Source organism: Rhinoderma darwinii, chromosome 1, assembly GCF_050947455.1.
Source record: "Rhinoderma darwinii isolate aRhiDar2 chromosome 1, aRhiDar2.hap1, whole genome shotgun sequence".
Taxonomy (NCBI): Eukaryota; Metazoa; Chordata; class Amphibia; order Anura; family Rhinodermatidae; genus Rhinoderma; species Rhinoderma darwinii.
The window spans coordinates 209882493-209909269 of NC_134687.1; the positions used below are offsets into that span (position 1 = coordinate 209882493).

General features: G+C 41.7%; 1 protein-coding gene across 2 annotated transcripts in view; it reads right to left on the bottom strand.

Moving 5' to 3' along the window:
- ENOPH1 (enolase-phosphatase 1) overlaps positions 1 to 26777 on the bottom strand; it is a 47687-nt gene that overhangs the window by 10422 nt on the left and 10488 nt on the right. For both annotated transcript variants that reach the window (XM_075861302.1, XM_075861293.1), the window contains exon 4: positions 3339 to 3471. In XM_075861302.1, the coding sequence (XP_075717417.1) occupies positions 3339 to 3471 (133 nt within the window). The remainder of the gene's footprint in view (positions 1 to 3338; positions 3472 to 26777) is intronic.

The following is a 26777-nucleotide window of genomic DNA, read 5'->3' on the forward strand; positions in this document are numbered from 1 at the left end:
AAGGACTTATTTTTTGCGTAACGAACTGTAGTTTCCATCAGTACCATTTTTCGGTACATGCGACTTTTTGATCTCTTTTTATTCCATTTTTTGGGAGGTGAAGTGACCAAACAATTGTGATTGTGGTTCGGTTTATTATTATTTTATTTTACGGCGTTCACCGTGCGGGGTAAATAATGAAATAATTTTGTAGTTCAGGCCGTTACGGACGCGGCGATACCAATTATGTATAGTTTATTTGTTTGTTTATATATTTTTATTAATAATAAAGGACTGATAAGGGAAAAAGGGGGATTTTTACTTTTATTACTTTTAAATCTTTTATTTTCTTATTTTTACACATCTTTTTTTAACTTTTTTTTTACTGTATTACTTTGTCCCACTAGGGGACATGAGGGCAGGAGGCCCTGATCGCTATTCTAATACACTGCACTACATGCGTAGTGCAGTGTATTAGAACTGTCAGCTACTCACTGACAGCAAGCATAGTGGATCCTGACGTTGTCAGGACCCACTAGGCTTCCGTCTATGGCATAGCCGGACGCCATTGTTTGGTGTCCGGTTGCCATAGTCACCATCGCCGGCCGCTATCGCGTAGCAGGCCGGCGATGGCAGCTTAACCCCTAAAAAGCCGCGATCTCTATAGAACGCGGCTTTTAAGGGGTTAATCAGCGGGGACACAGCGATCGGTCCCCGCTGTAGGAGCTGTGACAGCTGCTGAACAAGACAGCAGCGTCACAGCTCCTGTATGTGTCGGGAGGACGGCCGAAACGGCCGTTACTCCCGAGACGTACTATTACGGCATGGAGCGCGAACGATACAGCTGCCATGACGTAATAGTACGTCAAGGAGCGGGAAGGGGTTAATAGAAGCCTGTCAGAATCACGGTATACTGCAATACATTAGTATTGCAGTATATTGTGCAAGAGATCTAACGATCGCTGGTTGAATTCCCCTAGGGGGACTAATAAAAAAAAAAGTAAAAATGAGAGTTCAAGTTTTTTTTAATGTAAAAAAAAAAAAATGTACAATTAAAAACTTCAAAAAAACCCCCCTTTTCCAATTTTCCAAGTAGAGCATAGTAAAAAAAATAAAATAAACATAATTGGTATCGCCGCGTCCGTAAAAGTCTGAACTATTACAATATATCATTATTTAACCCGCACGGTGAACTCGGTAAAAATAAAAAATAAAAATTGTGAACGCCAGAATGTCTATTTTTTTGTCACCATCTCCTACAAAAAATGAAATAAAAAGTGATCAAAACGTCGCATGTACACCAAAATGGTATTATTAAAAACCACAGCTTATCCCGCAAAAAATAAGCCCTCATACCACTTAATCGACGGAAAAATAAAAAAGTTATGGCTCTCGGAATTTCCTTTTTTACACTTAGGTTTTTTGTAAAAGTAGTAAAATATACAAAAAACTATATATAATTTGGCATCGCCGTAATCGTATTGACCCACAGAATTGTTTTAATTGCACAGTGAATTCCGTAAAAACGATGCACAAAAAACAATGGAGGAATCGCTGTTTTTTTTCATTTTCTGCCCCCCAAATAATTTTTCTCCCGTTTCCTAGTACATTATATGGCACAACAATTGGTGCTACGAAAAACGACAACTCGTCCCGCAAAAATCTATCCCTCATAGTACTATATCGACGGAAAAATAAAGACGTTATGGTTTTTGGAAGGTGGGGAGGAAAAAATGAAAATCTGAAAAAGGGCTGCGGCGGGGAGGGGTTAATTTACGCCGTTTACTGTGTGGTATAAATAACATAACTTTATTCAGAAGTCGTTACGATTGTGTCGATGCCAAATTCATATTGTTATGTTTTACTACTTTTACACAGTAAAAGTTTTCTCAAAATTATTTGTTTTTGTGGTTGAAGAGCCATAGCTTTTTTTTTATTTTTCCACCGATGCAGCCGTAGGAGGGCTTTTTTTTGCAGAATGACTTGTAGTTTTCATCGGTACCATTTTGGAGTACTTGCGACTTTTTGGTCACTTTTTATCAAATTTTTTTTGAAGGTTTTTGCATTTCATGGCACCACTTATTTATTCTGATGCAGCCCCGTGAAAAGGCGTATGTATCAGACTAAAGCCCGTAAGTGGCCGCCGTGAAAAGGCGTATTGGCGGTCACTAACGGGATGTGCTGCAAACAAATGTAAAGTCTATGAAAGGGGGAGCAGACAAACCAACGATCGCTTGTAGGAATCCCCTCAGTTTTTTTTTGTGCGGTGTCCCTTCTCCCAATGTATGTGTGAACATATAGTGTGTGACTGTCCCTGTAACTCAATAATCCTTTTTTTTTTAATAAACTTGTTCCAGTGCAAACTCCTACTCAAATCATGATCACATTTTACATGTGATTTAATAGTCAAACCTTATTTCCATTAGAGAGCAGCATAGTCTAAATCTAGGAGATTAAGCCTTTAATACCGGTTTTTATTTTTTAGATGTTTTAACCCTTCTCATTGATCAATGTGCAATTTTTCTTTATTTTTGGCCTTCAGGATGGCATATCTTAGCTGGGCATACCAAAACATCTCTTTGTATTAAACCTTACAATAATTGCTATGTGGCAATTAAAGTAAAAAAGTGGCATTTAACTTTCTATAAGGGAATACCTGTGCCTTAAGTTTCATAGGGTGCCATAATTTTTTTCACTTGTTCAAAATGACTCAAATATAAGACTACATACAGAAAATGACAATTACTTAGGTCCGGGTTACACAGGGACTAGACTGGTCATCTGTGAGCGGATATTAGCTCATAGCCTAAAATGATGTCAATGTGGTAGTGGATGGCAACTTTCTTGTAATAAAAATGTTGGGAAAACCAGATATTGACAGGCTCATTATTTAAAGTGTAACTAAACTTTTGACAAACTTCCGACATGAAAGGGGGGAGCGCTGACATAGTGACATGTCAGAAGTTTTGACTGGTGGGGGTCCGAGCACTGAGACCCCCATCAATCGCTAAAACCAAGCGGCAGAAGCGCTCGTGTGAGCGCTCATCCGCTTCGTTTCATTGCGGCTTTTTCCGGAAAGCCGATGTATCGGAGTACGGGCTAATAAACTTTGTATTGCGCCCGTACTCCGATACATTGATTTCCGGAAAAAGCCAAGCAGACACGAAGATGCTGAGCGCTCACACGAGCACTTCTGCCGCTTCGTTTGAGCGATTGGTGGGGATCTCAGTGCTCGGACCCTCACCAATTAAAACTTCTGACATGTCACTATGACATGTCAGAAGTTTGTCAAACGTTTAGTTCCCCTTTAAGGATCTTACAACATTGCTGACAGAATAAATAAATGGTATTACGTGTACCTCAAGCAGATCACCTTCAATTGAGTAACCAAATAAGAGTTTCTGTGCTTCCACGCTTCCAGAGGAAAATATATACAGTTTCAAGTTTGCTCGTTTCCATTTCTTCAAAGCTGGTACCACGTCGTCATATACCCTACATCAAAATGGAAGATTGTTTCATATAGTTGTGCAAAGATTATTAAAAGTGGATGCATTAGAATTATTCTGCAGGTCGAACAGCAAATTTCCACATTCAACCTATTTGTCAGATGTTTTCAGTATAAGTTTTCCTCTACAATTTTCAACATATACCACACTTCAGTAGAGTTAGAATATAGGGTTTATGACAACAGTTGCACAATGTTCCTGTTAAAATATTTGATAAAGAACAATTATATATATATATATATATATATATAACCCCAAAAAATAAAAAACGCACATGGTCATAAATCTGTAGAAAAATTACAGTTCCAATTGTGACCACCAGGTGGTGAGACAGAGGCATTGTATTCATACCAGATTTCAGAAACGCTACTTTGGTGCAAAATCTTAGAAAATATAGACCGGACAGTAAACGTAATACTTAGGGTGAAATTTGCATTTTAATATTTGAATATCTACCTAAATGAATATGTACCTAATTTTTTGTTGTTTTTTTTTGCTCACTTTTGTTTAAATGTTGTTTTTTTGCCTTTATATATTTGCTGTACATGCTCAATATCTAGTTTACTGTATTCCTTATGCAAGTGCAGTCAATAACTAATTTCATATAATTTTGCTTAATAGATGCATAAGTAAAACATTAATAATGTGTAGTGCACAAGATCAACGAATGGAATTGGTCTATTCAGATAATGACATGTTACAGACAGGAAAAAAAAACATGAATAGTAGTAAGCTAGTTGTTTTTCGTCCTACATTTCAGTAGACCAGGGGCAGGACAAGCTCTTTTTTTGTCCAGGGCAGGGGTTTTAGAACGCACCCTACTTCAGCATGATAGCTGTCAAATGGACAATCCTTTGCATTCTTATTTATGATACATACTTCATATGGCTTTGGAATCCGAGGTATATTGCTCTATTGGGTACAGCAATAGAATAGACAGAAATAGACGTGAAAATGCATTTTCTATATTTGAAACTATGAACACCACAAATTGGGTATGTATATTGATGCAGGTCCAACACCCATTTCTAGAATGGACCCCCTAAACCCCGTTCTAGCTTACTCGGCTCCACTACCTACCGGACACTTTCTGGTTAGGTGGTTGGGAGTTATGGAAACAGCCGAGTGTTCGCCGTTCTATGCTGTTTCTGTAACTCACATTCACTTCCATGGGAGTTACAGAACCAACGTAGCTCAAAGAGCTGAGCTGTTTCCGTAACTTCTGACCACCTAACCAGGATGTGGCCGGGTGGCTGAGTAAGCTAGAACAGGGGTTTAGGGGGGCCCCGTTCTAGAGATCGGTGCGGGTCCCAGAGGTGGGACCCGCATCTATCAGACTTTTTTGGCATATCCTGTGGATATGCCATGAATGTCCAAGAAGGGAAAACCCCTTTAAGGGCTACCACCATGATACGTGGATAACATTAGCCCTTGTACAAACACTATTCCCATCAATACAAAAGGCTTCTATACAATTCAATTCTGTGATCTATATGCTGAAAATGCAAAACAATACAAAGAATGTTGCATCAATAAAGCAGTGAGTATGCAAAGCAGAATATACCAATGTTTGGGGACAATGAAGAAAAAAAAAAACTGCCCCACACATATCGCCACCAATGTGGCTTCCTCAGAGGGGCAGTTTTTCTTTACTATCCCAAAACATTGGTATGTTATGCTTTGCATACTTACTGCTTTATTGATGAAACATTCTTTGTATTGTTTTGCATTTTCAGCATATAGATCACAGAATTGAATTGCTATGTTATGCTTCTAGCATCTAATAGAACATGACCCACTACATGGCGAATCAATGAGGGCAAATCAGATAAACCAATAAAGCATAGCGCTAGTGCAGGAGATGGAGTCAATTTATTAGATGTTATGGAACTAATAAGGGTAAATGTTGCTTTCCAAAAATGTAAAACAAGTGGACAGTTCCACCACACATGCATATAGTTACCTGGTAGGCGACATTCACGCCAACACATCGGGGAGTAGGATGGATTCATTTTAGAAATCTGCGAGGGTGTTCTGTACCATCTAAGTAAGATTTTATGTGTGGTTTCCCAGTGTGTAGCGCCCTTGGAATTTTTTTTAACCCAGTGAATGGAGGAGTACCAATCTTTAAGTGGGATCTCTAGAACCAAGTCCGATTCCCATTTCAGTAAACAACTTGGTTTCTGAAGTGAGCATGAGTGGGTAAAACAGCGAAATACCCTTAAATCTTCCTAGTTTTTAGGAAAGAACTGATAAGCGCTTGAGGGGAAAAATGGTGTGTCTAGTTGTAGAATATTATATTTCTGAACTAAAGATTGGAACAGTACTAGTATATTAGACTCAGAGAGAATTTATAGTTTTTATACCAGCTTTTTCGCAGCAACAAATATTAAGTTGTGGTAGAACAGAAGAAAGGTATCGGAGTGGTAAGAGTTTGAAAGGCTTGCAGTCAGATGAAGGTGTGGAAGCAACAAGATGTGTCCAGGAAGACACCGAGGCGATCGAGAAATATTCATTGAAGCCCTTATCCGCTGTGATTGGTTAATGGATAAATGTGAAATAAGGGGAGCTGACATAGCAGCGCTTTCTATTTCCACCCATTTTAAATCAGTATGGTTACTCCACCAGTGTTTAAGGTGGGCGAGTATTGTGGCATGGTAATACTTCCGAACATCCGGAACCCCCATACCTCTGCACAACCAAGATCTAGTCATTGTAGAAAATCAAAATTCTGGGTTTCCTCCCAGCCCAAATAAAGTTTGTGAGGATTTTTTGAAGTTTGAGCAGATAAGTATTAAAGAGGCTCTGTCACCAGATTTTGCAGCCCCTATCTGCTATTGCAGCAGATAGGCGCTGCAATGTAGATTACAGTAACGTTTTTATTTTTAAAAAACAAGCATTTTTGGCCAAGTTATGACCATTTTCGTATTTATGCAAATGAGGCTTGCAAAAGTCCAAGTGGGTGTGTTTAAAAGTAAAAGTCCAAGTGGGCGTGTATTATGTGCGTACATCGGGGCGTTTTTAATACTTTTACTAGCTGGTCGTTCTGATGAGAAGTATCATCCACTTCTCTTCAGAACGCCTAGCTTCTGGCAGTGCAGATCTGTGACGTCACTCACAGGTCCTGCATCGTGTCGGCCACATCGGCACCAGAGGCTACAGTTGATTCTGCAGCAGCATCGGCGTTAGCAGGTAAGTCGATGTAGCTACTTACCTGCAAACGCCGATGCTGCTGCAGAATCATCTGTAGCCTCTGGTGCCGATGTGTCCCCGCTCGTCTGACACGATGCAGGACCTGTGAGTGACGACACAGCGTGATCTCTCGAGAACACGCTGTGTCTGCACTGCCAGAAGCTGGGCGTTCTGAAGAGAAGTGGATGATACTTCTCATCAGAACGCCCAGCTAGTAAAAGTAGTAAAAACGCCCCGATGTACGCACATAATACACGCCCACTTGGACTTTTGCAAGCCTCATTTGCATAACTACAAAAATGGTCATAACTTGGCCAAAAATGCTCGTTTTTTTTAAAATAAAAACGTTACTGTAATCTACATTGCAGCGCCTATCTGCTGCAATAGCAGATAGGGGCTGCAAAATCTAGTGACAGAGCCTCTTTAAAGACAGGGATCACAACAGTGCGAAACATGTACAATATTATAGGAAGTACCATCATCTTTACAAAAGCCACTTCACCTGCCCAAGAGATCATAGGTTTAGAAAAACCATCAAAGTATTCTAGACATTTTAGGGAGCAATGTGGTATAGTTTTTAGCAAACAATGCTGAACTAGGGCTAGTGAGGGACACTCCTAAAGACGAAATACAATTCTCCTGCCAAGTATATGGAAACTGAGACGACAGCGAGGCCTAAAGCCCCATGCACACGACCGTGCCCGTAATCACAGCCCACGATTGCGGGCACGGTAGCCGCCCGCATTTTTTGGCCATGCTCCCATACAAAGTATAGTAGCACGGCCCGTAAAATAGGACATGCTCCATAATTCCCGGCACGGTTCTACGGCACGGACACCCATCCGTATCGCTACGGAAAGGCGTCCGCAACCAATAGAACCAAATGGGTCCGTAAAACCGGTTTTACGGTCGTGTGCATGGGGCCTTAGTTGGAGGGTCTACACCTATGTTCAAAATCTGAGATTTAGTCGAATTAACTGAATAATATGAGACCTTTCCAAATGTAAGAAGTGAGTCTTGGATAGAAGGTAGGGATGTAACCGGATTAGTAAGAGAGATAAGGACAGCATCCGCATATAGTCCAATTTTATGGACCTTGGAGCCCACTGAAATACCAGTAATAGCAGGATTAATTCGTATCATCTGCGCCAAGAGCTCCATCACCAAGGCAAAAATTATTGGGCATAAGGGACCACTTTGGCGTGTGCCATTACTAGTAGTAAAGGAGTCTGATAGAAAGCCTGAGGTTAGAACCCTGGCTGAGGGGCTAGAATACAACGCCAATATCACTGATTTGATACTACCCTGTAAACCAACGTTATCTAGAATCTGAGACAGATAACCCCAGTGAACCCTGTCGAATGCTTTTCTGCACCCAAAGCCAGGAGCAGAGAAGGTGCCCAAGAGGCCTCTGCCCATTGAATGAGGTCAATAAACCTCCGTGTGCAATCCAGAGCCTGACGACCAGCCACAAAACCCACCTGATGACGGAATAAAGTCTTTCAGACAAAATTTTCGCATATATTTTTATATCCGAATTCAACAATGAGATCAGATGAAAATTTGCCAGGGTGGTAGGCTCTTTCCCGGATTTGGGAAGCATCACAATGGTGGCGGCTAGCATTTCCGAAGGAAAAGAGCCCTCAGAGGCAGCCTTATTAAACACCTCAAGAAGATGTGGGGCTATTATCGAGGCATAGCATTTATAGTAGTTGCTCGTGAAGCCGTCAAGGCCAGGGACTTTAAAGGAAGATATAGATTTCAAAATTTCAGATGAAGTAAATTTTTCTGAAAGAGCCTGCAATTGTGTCGGGGACACCTGTGGCAACGACATTTGGTTCAGAAAATTATTAATATCAGGGCCATATGTTGAAAGGTGGAAGCATTATCCCTCAAATTATAAAAGAGAGCTAGAATAAGACTAAAAGTGATTGGCAATGTGTCTAGGATCAACTATTTTGTTACCCTGAGGGTCTTAAACATAGGCTAAACTGGAGTGCATGAAGGCTTGTTTGAGTTTTTTTGCTAAAAGTGACCCAGCCCTATTGTTCTGGACATAAATTTGGACTTGCAGTCGTTTAAGAATTATATTGTGACGCCAAGAGTCTGTAATTTTAAATATAGGGACCTTAATTCAGTCGTCGAGACAGGAGAGGGGGCCAATAAATTCTGTGCATCCAGATCAGCTGACGTGTAATGTCAATGATTTCCCTTTCACGCTTTTTTGACCCGTGAGCAAGCTTTAATAATTAGCCCTCTCATAAACGCTTTATAAGCGTTCCACAAGACATAATTTAAGTTGGTAGAGAAGTAATGAGACAACTCTGTATTCAGAAATTCTGCATATTCCAGATGGTGAAGTATATAATCGTTCAGTTTCAGTTAAGGAAGGCGACACTGGTGCATGATCAGACCATGTAATGTTTCCTATATTAGAGGATTAAGATTGTATAAGTGCTCTGTTATCCACTAAAAACAAGCCAATTCTGGAATGAGCGAGAGGAGGTTGTGAGAAATGGGTATAGTCCCTCTCTGTTCCGTGATGACATCTCCACACATCGTACAGGCCTTCCTCTAGTAAAACAGGTGATAGGGAATAAGAATGTCTAGTTCTGGTTGATGAGTCCATAGTGGGATCATTGATGGAGTTAAAATCCGCACCAATGATTAAATGACCCTGGGCAAATATCCTGATTTTAGGCAACAGGGAAATAAGCATTAACGAAAGAGTAAAGCACATTATTAATCTCGCATACTAGGTCCAGGTATCTACCATGGGGATCCTGAATGAGAGATCTCAGGTTAAAAGCAACTGTGTCTTTAAATTGCAATCATGACTCCCTTTCGCTTGGGTGAACATAAGGAGGTGAAGATATGGGGGAGGGGGGTGCTTATTAGAAAAGTTTGGTGTTTTGTCCTTATGAAAATGCGTCTCCTGTACCATAAGCACATCACATTTAAAAGATTTGGCCTCTCGCCACAAAAGGCTACGTTTAAGGGGCTATTAAGGCCTCTAGCATTAGTAGAAGACACGTGTAGAACCATTTATAGGGCAGGTGCTGTAGGGATGTATGGAGATGTCCACATGAAATGTCCTGTACAGGGAAAATATAAGTAGACCAGTATAAATTGTTACCAAGCCACAATAAGTGCTCAATAGATACAGATATATCACTCATGGAGAGTAACCAATTAAACAATAATGAAGATCAGTAAAAAATGAGTAAAAGTAAAACACATGAGTATCATAGTGCTATCCAAGCACTGAATTCTCTTGGGGGAGAAAGGACAGCACACATGCTCAATAAGAACAAATTATAAACATATATCAAGCTAACTTAGTATGTTATAACAGAATCTCAGGATACCGAGAAGCATGGTCAGAAGTGAAAAGTTCAGGTAGGATGATTACGAGAACTAGTCGCCTGCCACTCCGCTGGAATAGATGCAGGAGATTGACGCGGTCTAGAAGAAGGTGAGGTTCTGGTAGTGGTAAAGCTCCATTCTTGCAGTAGCAATGAGCCCTCTTCGACTGATGCGGCTGTGGTCGAGGTACCATTCCTGGTAATCAGGAGTTTAGTTGGGAAGCCCCATTTATACTTGATATTGTGTTCCCTCAGCGGTCCAGTGACTGGTAGAAAGTCCCAGCGTGCTTGCAAAGTAGCTGCTAAGAGATCAGGGAACAAGGAGATAGATGAATAAGGTGATTGCATCAGTTTAATCTTTCTGGACTCAAACATTATGCGATAGAAATTAATCCTGCATAGCATATCCCTAGGCGCTTTTCCTGGCGCCGCTCTAGATTTCGGCACCCAATGTGCCCGATCAATAGTTAAGTCCAGGTCAGAGAAAGTTGGCACAATAGTGAGGAACATACGTTTTAAGTACGATGAGAGTTACGAGGATGGTACATCTTCAGGAATACCTCTGATTTTTATATGGTTTCTTCTGGAGCGGTCCTCAGCGTCCGTAGCTTTATTTTTAAGACATTTAAGTGTTATGTGCGTCCACAAGCTCGTTGTGTGCTGTTGAAAACTCCGGTCTCCCAGTGCATTGACATTATATTGAAGTTTACGTACCAGAGAAGATACAATATGAGTTATGCCATTTAGAAGTAGTACCAACGTGTTTTTCAAAGTGTCCACTGTAATGGGAGCATCAGAAGAAGATCACATTGTGCATCAACTACATTTGAAGAAAGAGTCAGGTCGTCTGCTTGCATGCTTTTTTTGTGCACCGGGCTTTTACAAATAGGTGAGGGAGTAGGAGAAAGTGCAGATCTCCTTTTATGACCCTCTCCGCTATCCTCTTGTTCAAGCAAAGATTCCCTATCCTCTGAGGGCCCAATATCAGATTGGGGAGGAGAGCACTGGGAAAGAGGGACATCATGGGATGGGTGGGATGGAGAGGCAGCTTGAACAGTTATCATCCGACGTCTGGATAGAGTTCCCAAAATATTGTCAGTTTTCTAGGAGCCACCTTACACTTTCGTTTAGTGATGATGGTCGTCCCTTGAGATCAAGCAAATAGGTCAGTGTATATCAGTCAGCACCAAGTTCGCAGTATAGTGGCTCTGCAATATATGAAAAATAACAAGCCAGTGAGAGAGAACAAACCAGGTAGTGCAGGCTTGAGTAATGAATGGAGTCCGCTGTTTAGAATGACTCAACAGGCCTCAATAAGCCACAACAGTGGAACCAGTGAGAAGCAGCAGAGAGTTCATATAAATACATCTGGGGCTCCACCGTTTGACCGGCCCAGAGGTGGAAGTTGGCAGCAGGTAAGGAGACCAAATAGTTATATTGGAGCGTTCTATAGTGAGCCAGAGGTAATGATGAGTGTATGGCGGGAACCGCTCAATAAATTTAGTCCGCTGCTTTAAGGCCGTCATAGGCTGCAACAGGGGAAATCGCCAAAACACACCGGCAAATGCCGAAATACTCACTCCGGAGTATCCCACAAGCCTTCCTGAGGTGAGGATGGATGCAAGGGAAGTCCCAGAACCTCAGATAATGAGGGATTACCTCCGTGCGATGCCCCCCGCGATACGCAGATGTTCCAGTCTCAGCAGTGTATGCCATCTGCTCCGGTGGTAAGGCACATTATCCACCCCACAGCACCCGGCAGGGTACGGGAGTGAAGAGTTGTGCAGGAACGCCAAAGTTTGGAAGTTAGCTGTGCTGTGAGCTAGCGATGTAACGGGGGGGGGGGGGGGGGGGGAGTGAGATCAGACGGCCATTCTAGTCAGTAGCCAAGCTACGCCCCCCAGCTCTATTCCATTTTAAATATTTTTAATTATCTTAGTTGAGTTTGTCAATAAATATTTCTCTATTTTTGCAACTCATTATAGCATTTCTCATTGTGCCAATATACATACCCAATCAGTGGCTGTATTCATATGAAATGTACTTAATTTATTCTGCCTAAAATGAAAAAAATAAAATGACATAAAAAGGTGTAGTCCCATCTCTATCCATATGCTACGTGGATTAGTTGTGAGAAGGGGTCGTGAGATTGGACAACCCCTTTAAAGTGTAACTAAACTGTCATAGTGACATGTCAGAAGTTTTAATCGGTCGGGGTCCAAGCACCTGAGACACCCACAGATCGCTTAAACGAAGCGGCAGAAGAGCTTGGATGAGCGCTGAGCCTCTTGGTTTCTGATCGGCTTTTCTCGGAAAGCCAATGTAATGGTATACGGACTCAATAAAAAGTCTATGGGCCCGTACACCGTTACATCGGCTTTCCTACAAAAGCCGATCAGAAGCGGCTCAGTGCTGGGGTTCTCAGTGCTCTGTCCCCCACCGATCAAAACATCTCACATTTCACTATGACATGTCAGAAGTTTTCTGAAAGTTTAGTTACCCTTTAAGTCGTTTTCTATCACTGTATTAAAGACACTATTCAGCCATATCTGTATCTGGGAAAGTGGTCCTCCAAAATATCTTCCAAAAGGTGAATACCCCCCAGCTGTCATAGACTCCTAAATTATGAATCTGCATGGTATAGATTCAAAATGAAACTTACACAGGAGAAAATGAAAAATAAAAACAAAAAAACACATACATACACACACACACACACACAACTGGTCAAACGTTTTAGAACACCTCAATTTTTCCAGTTATTTTTTACATTAACAGTTTCACTACAGCAAATAACGTGAAATGGTTCAAACGTTCAAAAGTAAGTTCAACATAAAAATAATATGGATTTTTAACCTCAAAACGCAACAATAGTCTGAATTTCTGATTTTAACCAAAGGACTTTATTCAGGGAAGACATCAAGGAGAGCTGCTCTGCAGCACAAAAAGCAAATTATGGTTTGAAATTGGATGCAAACTATTCCTACAGGTGTCTGAACTTTTGGAGATTACTTTCAAACCCTCCGATTCTATATAACCAGTGTTGGAACAGACTGCATTACAACACCCTGTAGGGCAGGATTTGGACAGTTTTGCTCTTCAGGACAGAGCACATTGATAATGGCAAGAAAAGGGCAATTAAAGGGGTTTTCCCATGAGAGACATTTATGACATACCACAGGATATGTCAAGTGTCAGATAGATGCGGGTCCCACACCTATCTCTAGTACTGGGCCCCCTAAACCTCGTTCTAGCTTTGTCTGCTCTCGCCGCCTCCCAGCCACTTCCTGGTTATATGGCCGGGAGTTACGATAACAGCGTAGCTATGCTGTTTTCGTAACTTCCGACCATTTAACCTTTTTCATGGTCGGAATTCACCTCCTTCAGCCGCAACACAGAGCAGCTGAACAGGGTTTAGGGGGGCCTGTTCTAGAGATAGGTGCGGGTCCTAGAGGGGACCCGCATCTATCTGACGTATCCTGTGGATATGACAAATGTCTCTCATGGGAAACCCCCTTTAACAAAAGAAAACAGACAGACAATTATAACCCTACAGAGAAATTGCAAGAAAGCCAAGGTGGCAGTCAGTACAGTTTCCTATACCATCAAAAGGCACTTGGAAACTTGTGGAAACTCTGACAGGAAGAGGTCTGGCAGACCAAAGGCCACTACAAAATCAGATGGTAAGTTTTTGAGAGTCAACAGTTTGCGTGATCGGCACCTTACAGCACAAAATCTTCAAGCCCAGTTTAACCCCTTAGTGTCCAAGCCTGTTTTGGCCTTGTGGACACAGCCGATTTTTGCAAATCTGACATGTGTTGCTTTATGTGGTAATCACTCCGGAATGCTTTTGCATATCCAACGGATTCTGAGATTGTTTTCTCATGACATGTTGTACTTTATGATACTGAAAAAATTTGGTCGTTAAATTCAATACTTATTTGTAAAAAACACCAACATTTTGAGAAAATTTGCAAAAATCTGCATTTTTCTAAATTATAATGTATCTGCTTGTAAAACAGATAGTAATACCACACAAAATATTTACTAGTTAACATTTCCCATATGTCTACTTTAGATTGGCATCGTTTTTTGAACATTCTTTTATTTTTCTAGGACGTTACAAGGCTTAGAACTTTAGCAGCAATTTATAATATTTTCAAGAAAATTTCAAAAGGCTATTTTTTCAGGGACCAGTTCAGTTCTGAAGTGGCTTTGAGGGCCTTATATATTAGAAAGTCCCCATAAATCACCCCATTTTAAAAACTGCACCCATCAAAGTATTCAAAACAGCATTCCGAAATTATTTTAACCCTTTAAGCATTTCACAGGAAATAAAGCAAAGTAGAGGTGAAATTTACACGTCAATTTTTTTTTACGAAATTAATTTGTAATAGTTTTTTTCTGTACCACAAGATGGTTTCACCCAAGAAACGCAACTCAATACTTATTGCCCAGATTCTGCAGTTTTTAGAAATATCCCACATGTGGCCCTAGTGTCCTAATGGACTGAAGCACCGGCCTCCGAAGCAAAGGAGCACCTGGTGGATTTTGGGGCCTTATTTTATTAGAATATATTTTAGGCACCATGTCAGGTTTGAAGAGGTCTTGTGGTGCCAAAACAGTGGAAACCCCCCAAAACTGACCCCATTTTGGAAACTACACCCCTCAAGGAATTTTTCAAGAGGTATAGTTAGCATTTTTAGCCCACAGGTTTTTTGCTAAATTTATTGGAACTGGTCTGTGAAAATGAAAATCTACTTTTTTTTCCTGAAAAAACATACGATGTTTTAGTTTTTACAAGGAATAAAGGCGAAAAAGCACCCCAACATTTGTAAAGCAATGTCTCCCAATTACGGCAATACCCCATATGTGGTAATAAACTGCTGTTTGGACCCACGGCAGGGCTCAGAAGGGAACGAGGACCATTTGGATTTTGGAGCGCAGATTTTGCTGGAATGGTTTTCGGTGCCATGTCGTGTTTGCAAAGCCCTGGAGGGACCATAACAGTGGAAACTCCCCAAAAGTGACCCCATTTTGGAAACGACACTCCTCAAGGAATTTTTCTAGGGGTATAGTTAGCATTTTGACCGTACACGGTTTTTGCTGAATTTATGGGAATTATGCAGTGAAATTGAAAATCTAAATTTTTTCTAATAAAATGTCGTTTTAGCTCAGATTTTTCAATTTTCACAAAAGATAAAAGGAGAAAAAGAACCCAAACCTTTGTAAAGCAAACTCTTCTGAGTACGGCAATACCCCATATGTGGTAAGAAACTGCAGTTTGGACCCACAGCAGGGCTCAGAAGGGAAGGAGCACCATTTGGCTTTTAGAGCTCAAATTTTGCTTGATTGTTTTTCAGGTGCCATGTTTCATTTGCAAAGACCTTGAGAGGCCAAAACAGTGGAAACCCCACAAAAGTGACCCCATTTGGAAAACTACACCCCTCAAGGAATCTATCTATGGGTATAGTGAGCATTTAGACCCCACAGGTCTTTTGCAGAATTTATTGAAATTAGGCTGTGAAAATGAAAATCTACATTTTGTTCCACTAAATTGTAGAATGTCTTCATTTTCACAAGGGATACTGGAGAAAAAGAACCCCAATATTTGAAAAGCTATTTCTCCCGATTACGGCAATATCCCACATGTGGTCATAAACTGCTGTTTGGACACACGGCAGGGCTCAGAAAGGCAGGAGCACGATTTGTCATGCAGATTTTGCTGTATTGGTTTTTGGACGCCATGTCGCATATGCAAAACCCCTGAGGTACCAGAGTACAGTGGAAGCCCCAAGAAGTGACCCCATTTTGGAAACTGCACCCCTCAAGGCATTTATCATTTGCCTGCACAAGACAGGGCTCAGAAGTGAAGAGCACCATGCGCATATAAGGTCTATTTTGGTGATTTTTCACAGCATCGGCCCACAATTGAAGGGCTCGGAAGTCAAATAGTAAAACAAACACCCCAAGTAGTGACCCCCATATTGGAAACTACAACTCCTTAGGGCATTTTAAGGGGTGTAGTGAGCATTTTGACCCCACAGGTGATTTTACATTAGAAATTAGTGCCCAGTGGATGATGCAAAGTGAAAATTGCAATTTTCCACTGATATGCCATTTTAGTGCACAATATGTTGTACCCATTTGTGGCACTGAAGACAAATACCTCATAAAACGTTAAGCGGGTTCTCCCGGGTATGGCAATGCCAGATCTGTGGACGTAAACTGCTGTTTGGGCACGCTGCAGGGCTCAGAAGGGAGGGAGCGCCATTTGGCTTTTGGAGCGTAGATTTTGCTTGGTATTTGTTCTGTTAGGGGTTTTGCTGGTATTTCAGTTTATTATGTGGCGGTATATGTAATCTGTCAGGAGTACATCAGGGCATAATAAGAGTGTATAATAATGCGGCAAATAAATAATAATCGGCAGATGTGTGGCCAGTGTCGCACTGATAAATGGTGCCCGATCTTATCCGCTTTTGGAACACTTTGCACATTTTTCAATCGCCATATTCTGAGAACCAGAACTTTTTTATTTTTTCAACACATGAGCTGTGTGAGGGCTTATTTGTTGCGGGACAATCTGTAGTTTTCATTGGTACCATTTTGGGGTACGTGCGATTTTTTTTGGATCACTTTTTATTCAATTTTTTTGGCAAGCAAGGTGACCAAAAACCTGCAATTCTGACAATGTTTTTTTGGGGGTTTTTTACGGTGTTCACACTGGGCGATAAACGATATTTTACTTTATTATGCTGGTCGATATGATTACAGCGATACCATATGTATATAGCTTTTTTTATGTTTTGCAGCGTTTGCACAAAAAAAAAAAATCCTCTTATTCTGAGAGCTATAACTTTTTTATTTTTGCGTTGACAAAGCTGTGTAAGGACTTGTTTTTTGAAGGATGGGATGTAGTTTTTATTGGTACTATTTTGCGGTACGTGCGACTTTTTTATCATTTTTTATTCTATACTTTAGAAGGGATGGTGACCAAAAAAATTGTGATTCTAGCATTGTTTATTAATTTTTTTTTGCGGTGTTCACCGTGCGGGAAAAATAACATTTTAGTTTTATAGTTTGGGTCGTTACGGACGCGCTGATACCAAATATGTGTACTTTTTTAACGGTTTCATTTTTTTCCTATAATAAAAGACTAATTATAGGAAAAAATGTTTTAAAAGTTTTTAATTTTTTAACTTTGAACTTTTTTATAACTTTTTTTTGTCCCACTAGTGGACTTGAAGACCTGCACCTGTTATCTTTATTCTAATACATTGCACTACCCATGTAGTGCAATGCATTAGAGCTGTCAGCTATTCACTGACAGCAAGCCTATTAGGCTCCGCCTCCGGGCAGGGCCTAATAGGCTTCTGTACGTGGGATACCAGGAAGCAATTGTTGGCCTCCGGTTCCCATAGTAATGATCGGCATCCGTGCGACTACATCGCAGCGATGCCGGTCACCTGGAAACACCTCAGATGCCGCGATCGCGGCATCTAAGGTGTTAATGTCAGGGACCGGAGCTAGCTCCGTTCCCTGCTGTTACAGCAGGATGTCTGCTGTAACAAACAGCTGACATCCATCGGCTGATGGCGCAGACTCAGCTTCTGAGCCCGCCGCCATCTTTCATCTATGGCCGGAAACCTTTTAAGCCCCGCCTCCAGGCGGGGCTTAACAGGCCGCCGTACTTGGCAGACGGGGGCGCCATTGTTAGGCCTCCTGTTGCCAACAGCCGATTGGCTAGCATGGCTACCCAGCTCTTTTAGCCGGGTAACCATGCTGCAATACTGTGATTGGTCAGTCTCTACTGACTGACCAATCACAGCGATCGCTGGCGGCGCCGCGATTGTTCCCCCGATGAGTCACAGTGACTGTCGGCTGTCTATGACAGCCGATGTCACTGTTCTGTCACCATGTGTTTTGACATGGTGACGGAAAAGCACCATGACGTAACTGTACTTCATGGTGCCTTAAAGAGGCTCTGTCACCAGATTTTGCAGCCCCTATCTGCTATTGCAGCAGATAGGCGCTGCAATGTAGATTACAGTAACGTTTTTATTTTTAAAAAACGAGCATTTTTGGCCAAGTTATGACCATTTTCGTATTTATGCAAATGAGGCTTGCAAAAGTACAACTGGGCGTGTTGAAAAGTAAAAGTACAACTGGGCGTGTATTATGTGCGTACATCGGGGTGTGTTTAATACTTTTACTAGCTGGGCGTTGTGTATAGAAGTATCATCCACTTCTCTTCAGAACGCCCAGCTTCTGGCAGTGCAGCACTGTGACGTCACTCACAGGTCCTGCATCGTGTCGGCACCAAAGGCTACAGTTGATTCTGCAGCAGCATCAGCATTTGCAGGTAAGTAGCTACATCGACTTACCTGCAAACGCCGATGCTGCTGCAGAATCATCTGTAGCCTCTGGTGCCGACACGATGCAGGACCTGTGAGTGACGTCACAGTGCTGCACTGCCAGAAGCTGGGCGTTGTGAAGAGAAGTGGATGACACTTCTATACACAACGCCCAGCTAGTAAAAGTAGTAAACACGCCCCGATGTACGCACATAATACACGCCCAGTTGTACTTTTACTTTTCAACACGCCCAGTTGTACTTTTGCAAGCCTCATTTGCATAAATACGAAAATGGTCATAACTTGGCCAAAAATGCTCGTTTTTAAAAAATAAAAACGTTACTGTAATCTACATTGCAGCGCCGATCTGCTGCAATAGCAGATAGGGGCTGCAAAATCTGGTGACAGAGCCTCTTTAATGAAGGGCAAACCATGATGTAGAGTTGCGTCATGGGGCGTTAAGGGGTTAATGCAGCAAAAAATAAACAAGTTTCCACTTCAACTGTGAAGAGATGAATTCTATCTGCAAGTTTGACAGGTCGAGTATCAGGAAGAAAGCCACTGCTAAGATTGCAAAATAAAAAATAAAATAAAAATAAAAAACTTGCCTGGGCCAAGCAGCACCTCCAGTGGACTACTGAAGAGTGGAAGAAGGTCTTATGGACTGATGAATCAAAATTTGACATCTTAGGTACGTCGTAAAGTATGTGAAAGGATGCTCCATCAGTGTTTAACACCAACTGCCAAATAGGGTTGTCACGATACCAGAATTTGGACTTCGATACCGATACATTGTGTAGTATTGTGAAAACAATACTTTGCCAACAATAATAATAAAAAAAAAAAAAAGTTCTTCCATTTTCTGATGTGAGGCACGAGGTGTGATGAATTTTGAACCTCCGTGTGCCTCATATTAATAGTATTAAATAAAATAATGTGTGAGGTACATGATGGGGTTAATTACTATTAATGTGAGGAACATGGAGGTTCAAAATTCATAATACCTCGTGCCTCACATTAAGGGTATGTTCACACAGCGTTTTTTGACAAGTTTTTTGACGCGGAAACCTCACCGCAAAACTCGTCAAAAACCGGACGAAAATGCCTCTCATTGATTTCAATGGGAGGCGTCTTTTTCCCGCGAGCGGTAAAACCGTCTTGCGGGAGATAGAAGGGACATGCACCATCTTCGTGCGTTTACGCCTCTGACCACAATTGACATCAATGGGAGGCAGAGAAATTGTATTTTGCAGAGTTTTATGCCCGCGGCGCTCTATGGCCACAGGCGAAAAACGCAGCGAAAAATCGGCGTGCAGGCAGAGGAAAATCTGCCTCAAACTTCCAAACGGAATTTTGAAGCAGAATTTCCGCCTGCAAAAAAACTCAGTGTGAACCCAGCCTAATAAGTGAAAGAAAGCAGATTTTATAAACATCATAAATGACAATATAAATTTGTTATTACGGTCGCAACGATACCGAATGTGTATATTTTACGTATTGAGGCTTATTTTAATGTTTATTGTAAAAAATGTGTGTATTATTTTTTTTTTATTTAACATAACCTTTTTTCTTTTTTACTTTTTTTTTTTTAAACTTTCATGTACTGGCATACATCTATACAGTAAATCCAGTATAACTATACAATATATCCAGTACATTAGCCTGTGAACGGATAGTATACAGGCAGTTGTTAGGACATACCTAAGTATGCCCTAACAGGAAATATGATCAGACAGCCCTGTGGTCCTTCAATGGACCCTGGGCTGTCTGCCCATATATGGTATGTCCCTCGATCCAAGGGGCATCCCCGCTTTTCATTTACCCCTTGAATGCTGCTTTGATCGCAGCATTCAAAGGAATAGCGGCAGAGAGGAGAGGTTTTTCTGATCTCCGCCGTTAGAGCGGGGCTGCGGCTGTGTAATACAGTCCTTGCCCCGCTCCTGACGATAAGTGTGCGTGCGTGGTCAGAATGAGGTGATTCTGCCGGCGCTGCACTAATGAGCGGTAGTGCAGGCACTGAAGACAGAACATGGGGGTGTTTTGCAGTGCGCCCGCCATGTTTTGTCTTCAGTGCCGACAATCATTAGTGCAGCGCTGGCCGCATCACGCTGACCGCGCGCGCACTTGTCAGGACTCAGGAGCAAGGCAATGGCTGTATTACACAGCCGCAGCCCCACTCTAACTACATTCATGAGTTACAATGCTAAGCTGTGCGGCCGCACAGCTTTAGTATCGAAATACATGAAATAACGGTATTGAACCATTTGAGGGTGAACGGCATCTAAACAGTATCGAGGTTTCGATGCATCGTGCAACCCTACTGTCAAACTCTTTTGCTGGATCCAGAGTTGGCAATTTGCACAGGATTACTGGCACATTCGATAGAAAGGGCTACCACAGCATTTTGATGCGCCATGTAACACCCTCTGGTGTACGCCTACTGGGTCAGGGATTCATGTTACAGCAAGACAATGATCCAAAACATACTTCTAGGTTATGTCAGAACTACCTAAGACAAGAAGAAGCTGGCAGGCTTCAAATAATGGAATGGCCTGCACAGTCTCCAGACTTAAAGAGGCTCTATCACCACATACATAATGTGATCGGCGCTGTAATGTAGATCAACTAGCTTATTTGGGTTTAAAGAGGCTCGGTCACCACATTATAAGTGCCCTATCTCCTAATGTAGATCACAGCAGTGGTTTTGATTTCGAAAAACGATCAATTTTGACGGCGTTATGACCTTTTTGAGGTTGCTGATCACGCTGCGTGTAAGTACATTAATGGAGAGAAGTGTATGATGCTGATCAGCGTCATACACTTTTTTACAACGCCCACTTGGTCAAAAAGTACGCCCAGTTGTCTATTAAGAAAGTCATTAGCATAAATCTCAAATAGGTCATGACTCCGTCAAAATTGACAATTTTTTCAAAATAAAAACCACTGCTGTGATCTACATTAGGAGATAGGGCACTTATAATGTGGTGACAGAGCCTCTGTAACCCCTTAAAGGAACAGTGTCGCCACAAATTTTTTTTTTATATCAGTTTGATGTTAGTGTTTTATTAAAAACGTTTGTATTTGTTTGTGTGTTACTTTTTTTTATTTTTACACTTTTTCTTCCCTATGGGGGCTGCCATTTTTTTTTCCATTTCTGTATGTGTCGATTAACGACACATACAGACATGGAATACGGCAGCTCCAGTCCCATAGGGACTGCGAACGGGGCCCGTTCCATCCACTATGGTGTACGCCGTCTGTGTGGGAACGACGCATGCGCCGCTCCCACAGTCCAATTTGAAATGCGCGCCGTCCGGCGCCATTTTCCGGTGGACCGGAAGTCGCGGCCGGACAGTAAGATTACTACTTCCGGTCGCGGCTTCCGGACTTGTGCACATGGAGCAGCGGCAGCAGACGGAGCGGAGGGAGCGGCGGCGACTGGAGCAGGTAAGTGATTTCTATGTATGTTCGTGTTTCAGTGTGTTTTACTAGTGTATGTAAACATTCTACACTGTGTGTTAGCTCAAAAAATGGCGACACACAGTGTAGGAGGTTTGACCGTTCAATCCCCTTGTTTCTCCCGCCGCTAGCCAGGATAAAGGAGGGGGGGATTCTGAGAGCTCACTAGAGCGAGGGATTTTTTCCCAATTTTGCAGCATAAAGCAATGTGGTTGCTTTACCACATGCAATGCTGCAATTTTGGGAATTGCTCAATCTAGTGACCAGCAATGGGAAATATTATAAATTGAATCCAATTTATAATATTTCCTGACTCGTGAAAAAAATAAAAAAACATTAGAACAATGTTTAATCACCTACACACTAATTGTTTAACTAAAAAAAAAAAATACATTTTTTGCTGGCAACACATTCCCCTTAAGGACGCAGCCTAGTTTTGGCTTTAAGGCTCAGAGCCCATTTTTCAAATCTGACATATTTCACTTTATGTGGTAATAACGTCGGAATGCTTAAACCTACCCAAACGATTCTGAGATTGTTTTCTCGTGACACATTAGGCTTCATGTTCGTGGTAAAATTTGGTCGATATATTTAGTGTTTATTGGTGAAAAATTGCAAAATTTAGAGAAAATTTGGAACAAATAGCATTTTTCAGAATTTAAATGCATCTGCTTGTAAAACAGACGGTTATACCACCCAAAATAGTTACTAGTTCACATTTCCCATATGTCTACTTTAGATTGGCATCGTTTTTTTGAACATTCTTTTATTTTTCTTGGACGTTACAAGGCTTAGAACATAAACAGCAATTTCTCATATTTTTAAGAAAATTTCAAAAGCCTTTTTTTTAAGGTACTTCTTCAGTTCTGAAGAGGCTTTGAGGGGCCCATGTATTAGAAACCCTGATAAAACACCCCATTTTAAAAACTAGACCCCTCAAAGTATTCAAAACAGCATTTAGAAAGTTTTTTTAACCCTTCAGGCATTTCACAAGAATTAAAGCAAAGTGGAGGTGAAATTTGCAAATTTAATTTTTCTTGCTGAATTTCATTCACATTTTTTTCGGTAACACAGAAGGTTTTACCAGAGAAACACAACTATATATGTATTGCCCAGATTCTGCAGTTTTTGGAAATGAAACACATGTGACTCTAGTGCGCTCGTAGACTGAAACACAAGCCCTAGAAGCAAAGAAGCACCTAGTGCATTTTGAGGCCTCTTTTTTAGTAGAATATATTTTAGGCAGCATGCCAGGTTTGAAGAGGTGTTGAGGTGCCAAAACAGTAGGAATCCCCCAATAGTGACCCCATTTTGGAAACTACACCCCTCAAGGAATTCATTTATGGTTGTTGTTACCATTTTGAGGACACAGTTTTTTCAGAATGAAAGGAGCGCTATGTGTTTGTTGGAGTCCAGATTTTGCTGGATTGGTTTTCGGGTGCCATGTCGCATTTGCAGAGCCCCAGAGGTATCAAAGCAATGGAAACCCACCAGAAGTGACCCCATTTTGGAAACTGCACCGCTCAAGGAATTCATTTATGGGTGTTGTGACCATTTTGACCCCATAGTTTTTTCACAGAACTTATTTGAATTGGGCTGGGAATTAAAACTAAATTAATTTTTCCCAATAATATGTAGTTTTGGCTGAAAATTTCTTATTTTCACAAGAAATAAAATACCCCATTCTGTTGCGCAATTTGTCCTGAGTGCAGCAATACCCCATTTGTGATGATAAACTGCCAATTGGGCCCATGGGAGGGCTCAGAAGGAAAGGACCACCATTTGGCCTACTGGGGATTTTATGGTGTGAAGTCATGTATGCAGAAGCACCTGAGGTACCAGTACAGTTGAAACCCGCAAGAAGTGACCCCGTTTTTAAAAAATACACCCTTAAAGGGAATGTGTTGCCAGCAAAACATGTTGTTTTTTTTTTAGTTAAACAATTAGTGTGTAGGTGATTAAACATTGTTCTAATTTTTTAATTCATGAGTCAGGAAATATTATAAATTGGATTCAATTTATAATAATATTTCCCAGCACTGGTCACTAGATGGAGCCATTTCCAAAATTGCAGCATTGCATGTGGTAAAGCAACCACATTGCTTTATGCTGTAAAATTGGGTAAAAATCCCTCGCTCTAGTGAGCTCTCAGAATCCCCCCTCCTTTATCCTGGCTAGTGCCGGGAGAAACGAGGGGTTTGAACGGTCTAATCTCCTACACTGTGTGTCGCCATTTTTTGAGCCAACACACAGTGTAGTAGGTTTACAGACAGTAGTAAACAAACACTGAAACACGAACATACATAGAAATAACTTACCTGCTCCAGTCGCCGCCGCTCCCTCCGGTCCATCCGCTCCGTCTGCTGCCGCTGCTCCATGTGCACAAGTCCGGAAGCCGCGACCGGAATTAGTTATCTTACTGTCCGGCCGCGACTTCCGGTCCACAGGAAAATGGCGCCGGACGGCGTGCATTTCAAATTGAACTGTGTGGGAGCGGCGCATGTGCCGTTCCCACACAGCGGCGTACACGATAGTGGATGGAACGGGCCCCGTTCGCAGTCCCTATGGGACTGGAGGTGCTGTATTCCATGTCTGTATGTGTCGTTAATCGACACATACAGAAATGGAAAAAAAAATGGCAGCCCCCATAGGGAAGAAAAAGTGTAAAAATAAAAAAAAGTAACACACAAACACACAAATTAATCCAAACGTTTTTAATAAAGCACTAACATCTTTAACATATTAAAAAAAAAAATTGGGTGACACTGTTCCTTTAAGGCATTCATCTAGAGTTGTAGTGAGCATTTTGACCGGAGACATACAACCCATACACTGTAATGTGCGTTCTCACGGGTATGGTAATACCCTCAATGTGGCTGTTATCAGCTGCCTGGGCACACAGCAGGGCCCAGAGGGGAATAAGCTGTGCGGAGTACATCAGGGTAAGTAAAACTGGGGTAGATTAAAAATCAAGGCATGTATGATAAATTTTAAAAACACTCTTTCATACAGAGCTCTGGTTATTCGGGACACGTGTCACATTGATCTATTGTGTCCTCCCTTATCCCCCTCTTATAGCAGACTTTGCACCTCTTTTGACTTTTTCCCTTCTTGCCAGTTTGGGGAACTTCTCCGGGAAAGTTTTGCCTTTGTACGATGCGTGTGGCCTCGCCTCCAGAAGTACTGGGTGCCCCCCCCCCTTTCCTGGTCTCTAAAGATTAGGTTCTTGATAATCACCTCTTGAAATTCCAGGAAAGTTCCCGTCTGGCCTGCACATCGATGTAGCACGTACGCATTGTACAATGCCATCTGTATGAGGTGCCCGGACAGCTTCTTATACCACACCGCATGGCGCTGTAGGGCTTCAGGACTTGATCTGACAAGTCCACTCCTCCCATGTACCTATTGTAGTCCAGGATGCAGTCTGGTTTGGGGGTCTCTGTACTGCTACCTCGTACAGGTACATGGGTACTGGTGGGACATCTCTCTTGTCTTGTACTTGACACACAATATGTTGCTGCTAGATTTTGCCCTGCGCTCACCCCTTCTTGTTTGCCCTGCAGAGTCTTAGGGAGGCCTCTCAGATTTCTTCTAGCAGTGCCACATGCCGCAGTACTTCTGGAAGCGAGGCAGTTGAAGAGTGGGACGCCGGTATAAAAATTATCCAGGTAGAGGTGATAACCCTGGTCCAGCAGTGGGTGCACCAAATCCCACACAAATTTTGCATTAACTCCCAGTAAGGGGGGGCATTATGGGGGTTGAATACTGGTGTCCTTCCCTTCATATATCCTAAATTTGTAGGTATACCCTGATGCACTCTCACACAGCTTATACATCTTCACGCAATACCTTGCCCTCTTACCCGGCAGGTACTGGCGGAATTGAACCCTTCCTTTAAAATCTACAAAGGACTCATCAATAGAAATACACGTCTCGGGGGTGTATGCTTGGGCACACCGGGCACTGAAACGGTCTAATAGGGGTCTCCGTTTATACAAACGGTCAAAACTGGGGTCATCTCGGGGTGGGCACGGCTGATTATCAGTATAATGGAAGAAGCGAAGTATTGGCTAATTTATAAAAAAAATTTAGGTTCCAGTTCAGTTCTGAAGTTGCTTTGAGGGGCCCATATATTAGAAACCCCTATGAAACACCCCATTTTAGAAACTAGACCCCTCAAAGTATTCACAACAGCATTTAGAAAGTTTATTAACCCTTTAGGTGTTTCACAGAAATTTAGAGCAAAGTAGAGGTGAAATTTAAATATTTTTTTTTGTCGGAAAATCCTTTTTATACCATTTTTTTTATAACACAAAAGGATTTATCAGAGAAACGCAACTTAATACTTATTGCCCAGATTCTGCAGTTTTGAGAAATATCTGACATGTGGCGCTAGTGCGGTAATGGACTGAAGCACCGGCCTCCGAACCAAAGGAGCACCCAGTGGATTTTGAGGCCTCTTTTTTATTAGGCACCATGTCCGGTTTGAAGAGGTCTTGTGGTGCCAAAACAGTGGAAACCCCCCAAAAGTGACCCCATTTTGGAAACTAGACCCCTTGCGGAATTCATTGTAGTTTTCTTGGGGTGCATGCGGCTTTTTATTCTATTTTTAAGTTGCGTGGTGACTAAAAAACAGCAATCCAACTATTGTTTTTTTATTCTATTTTTTTTACTGCGTTCACCGTGCGCTATAAATTACACATTCACTTTATTCTTCGGGCGATACGATTACGGCGATACCAGATGTTTATAGTTTTTTATGTCTTATGGCGTTTGCACAATAAAATACTTTTTATAAAAAATAATTTACTTTTTGTGTTACCTTATTCTAAGTGCCAGAAAGGTTTTATTTTTCCTTCAAGAAAGCCGTGCGAGGACTTATTTTTTGCGTAACGAACTGTAGTTTCGATCAGGACCATTTT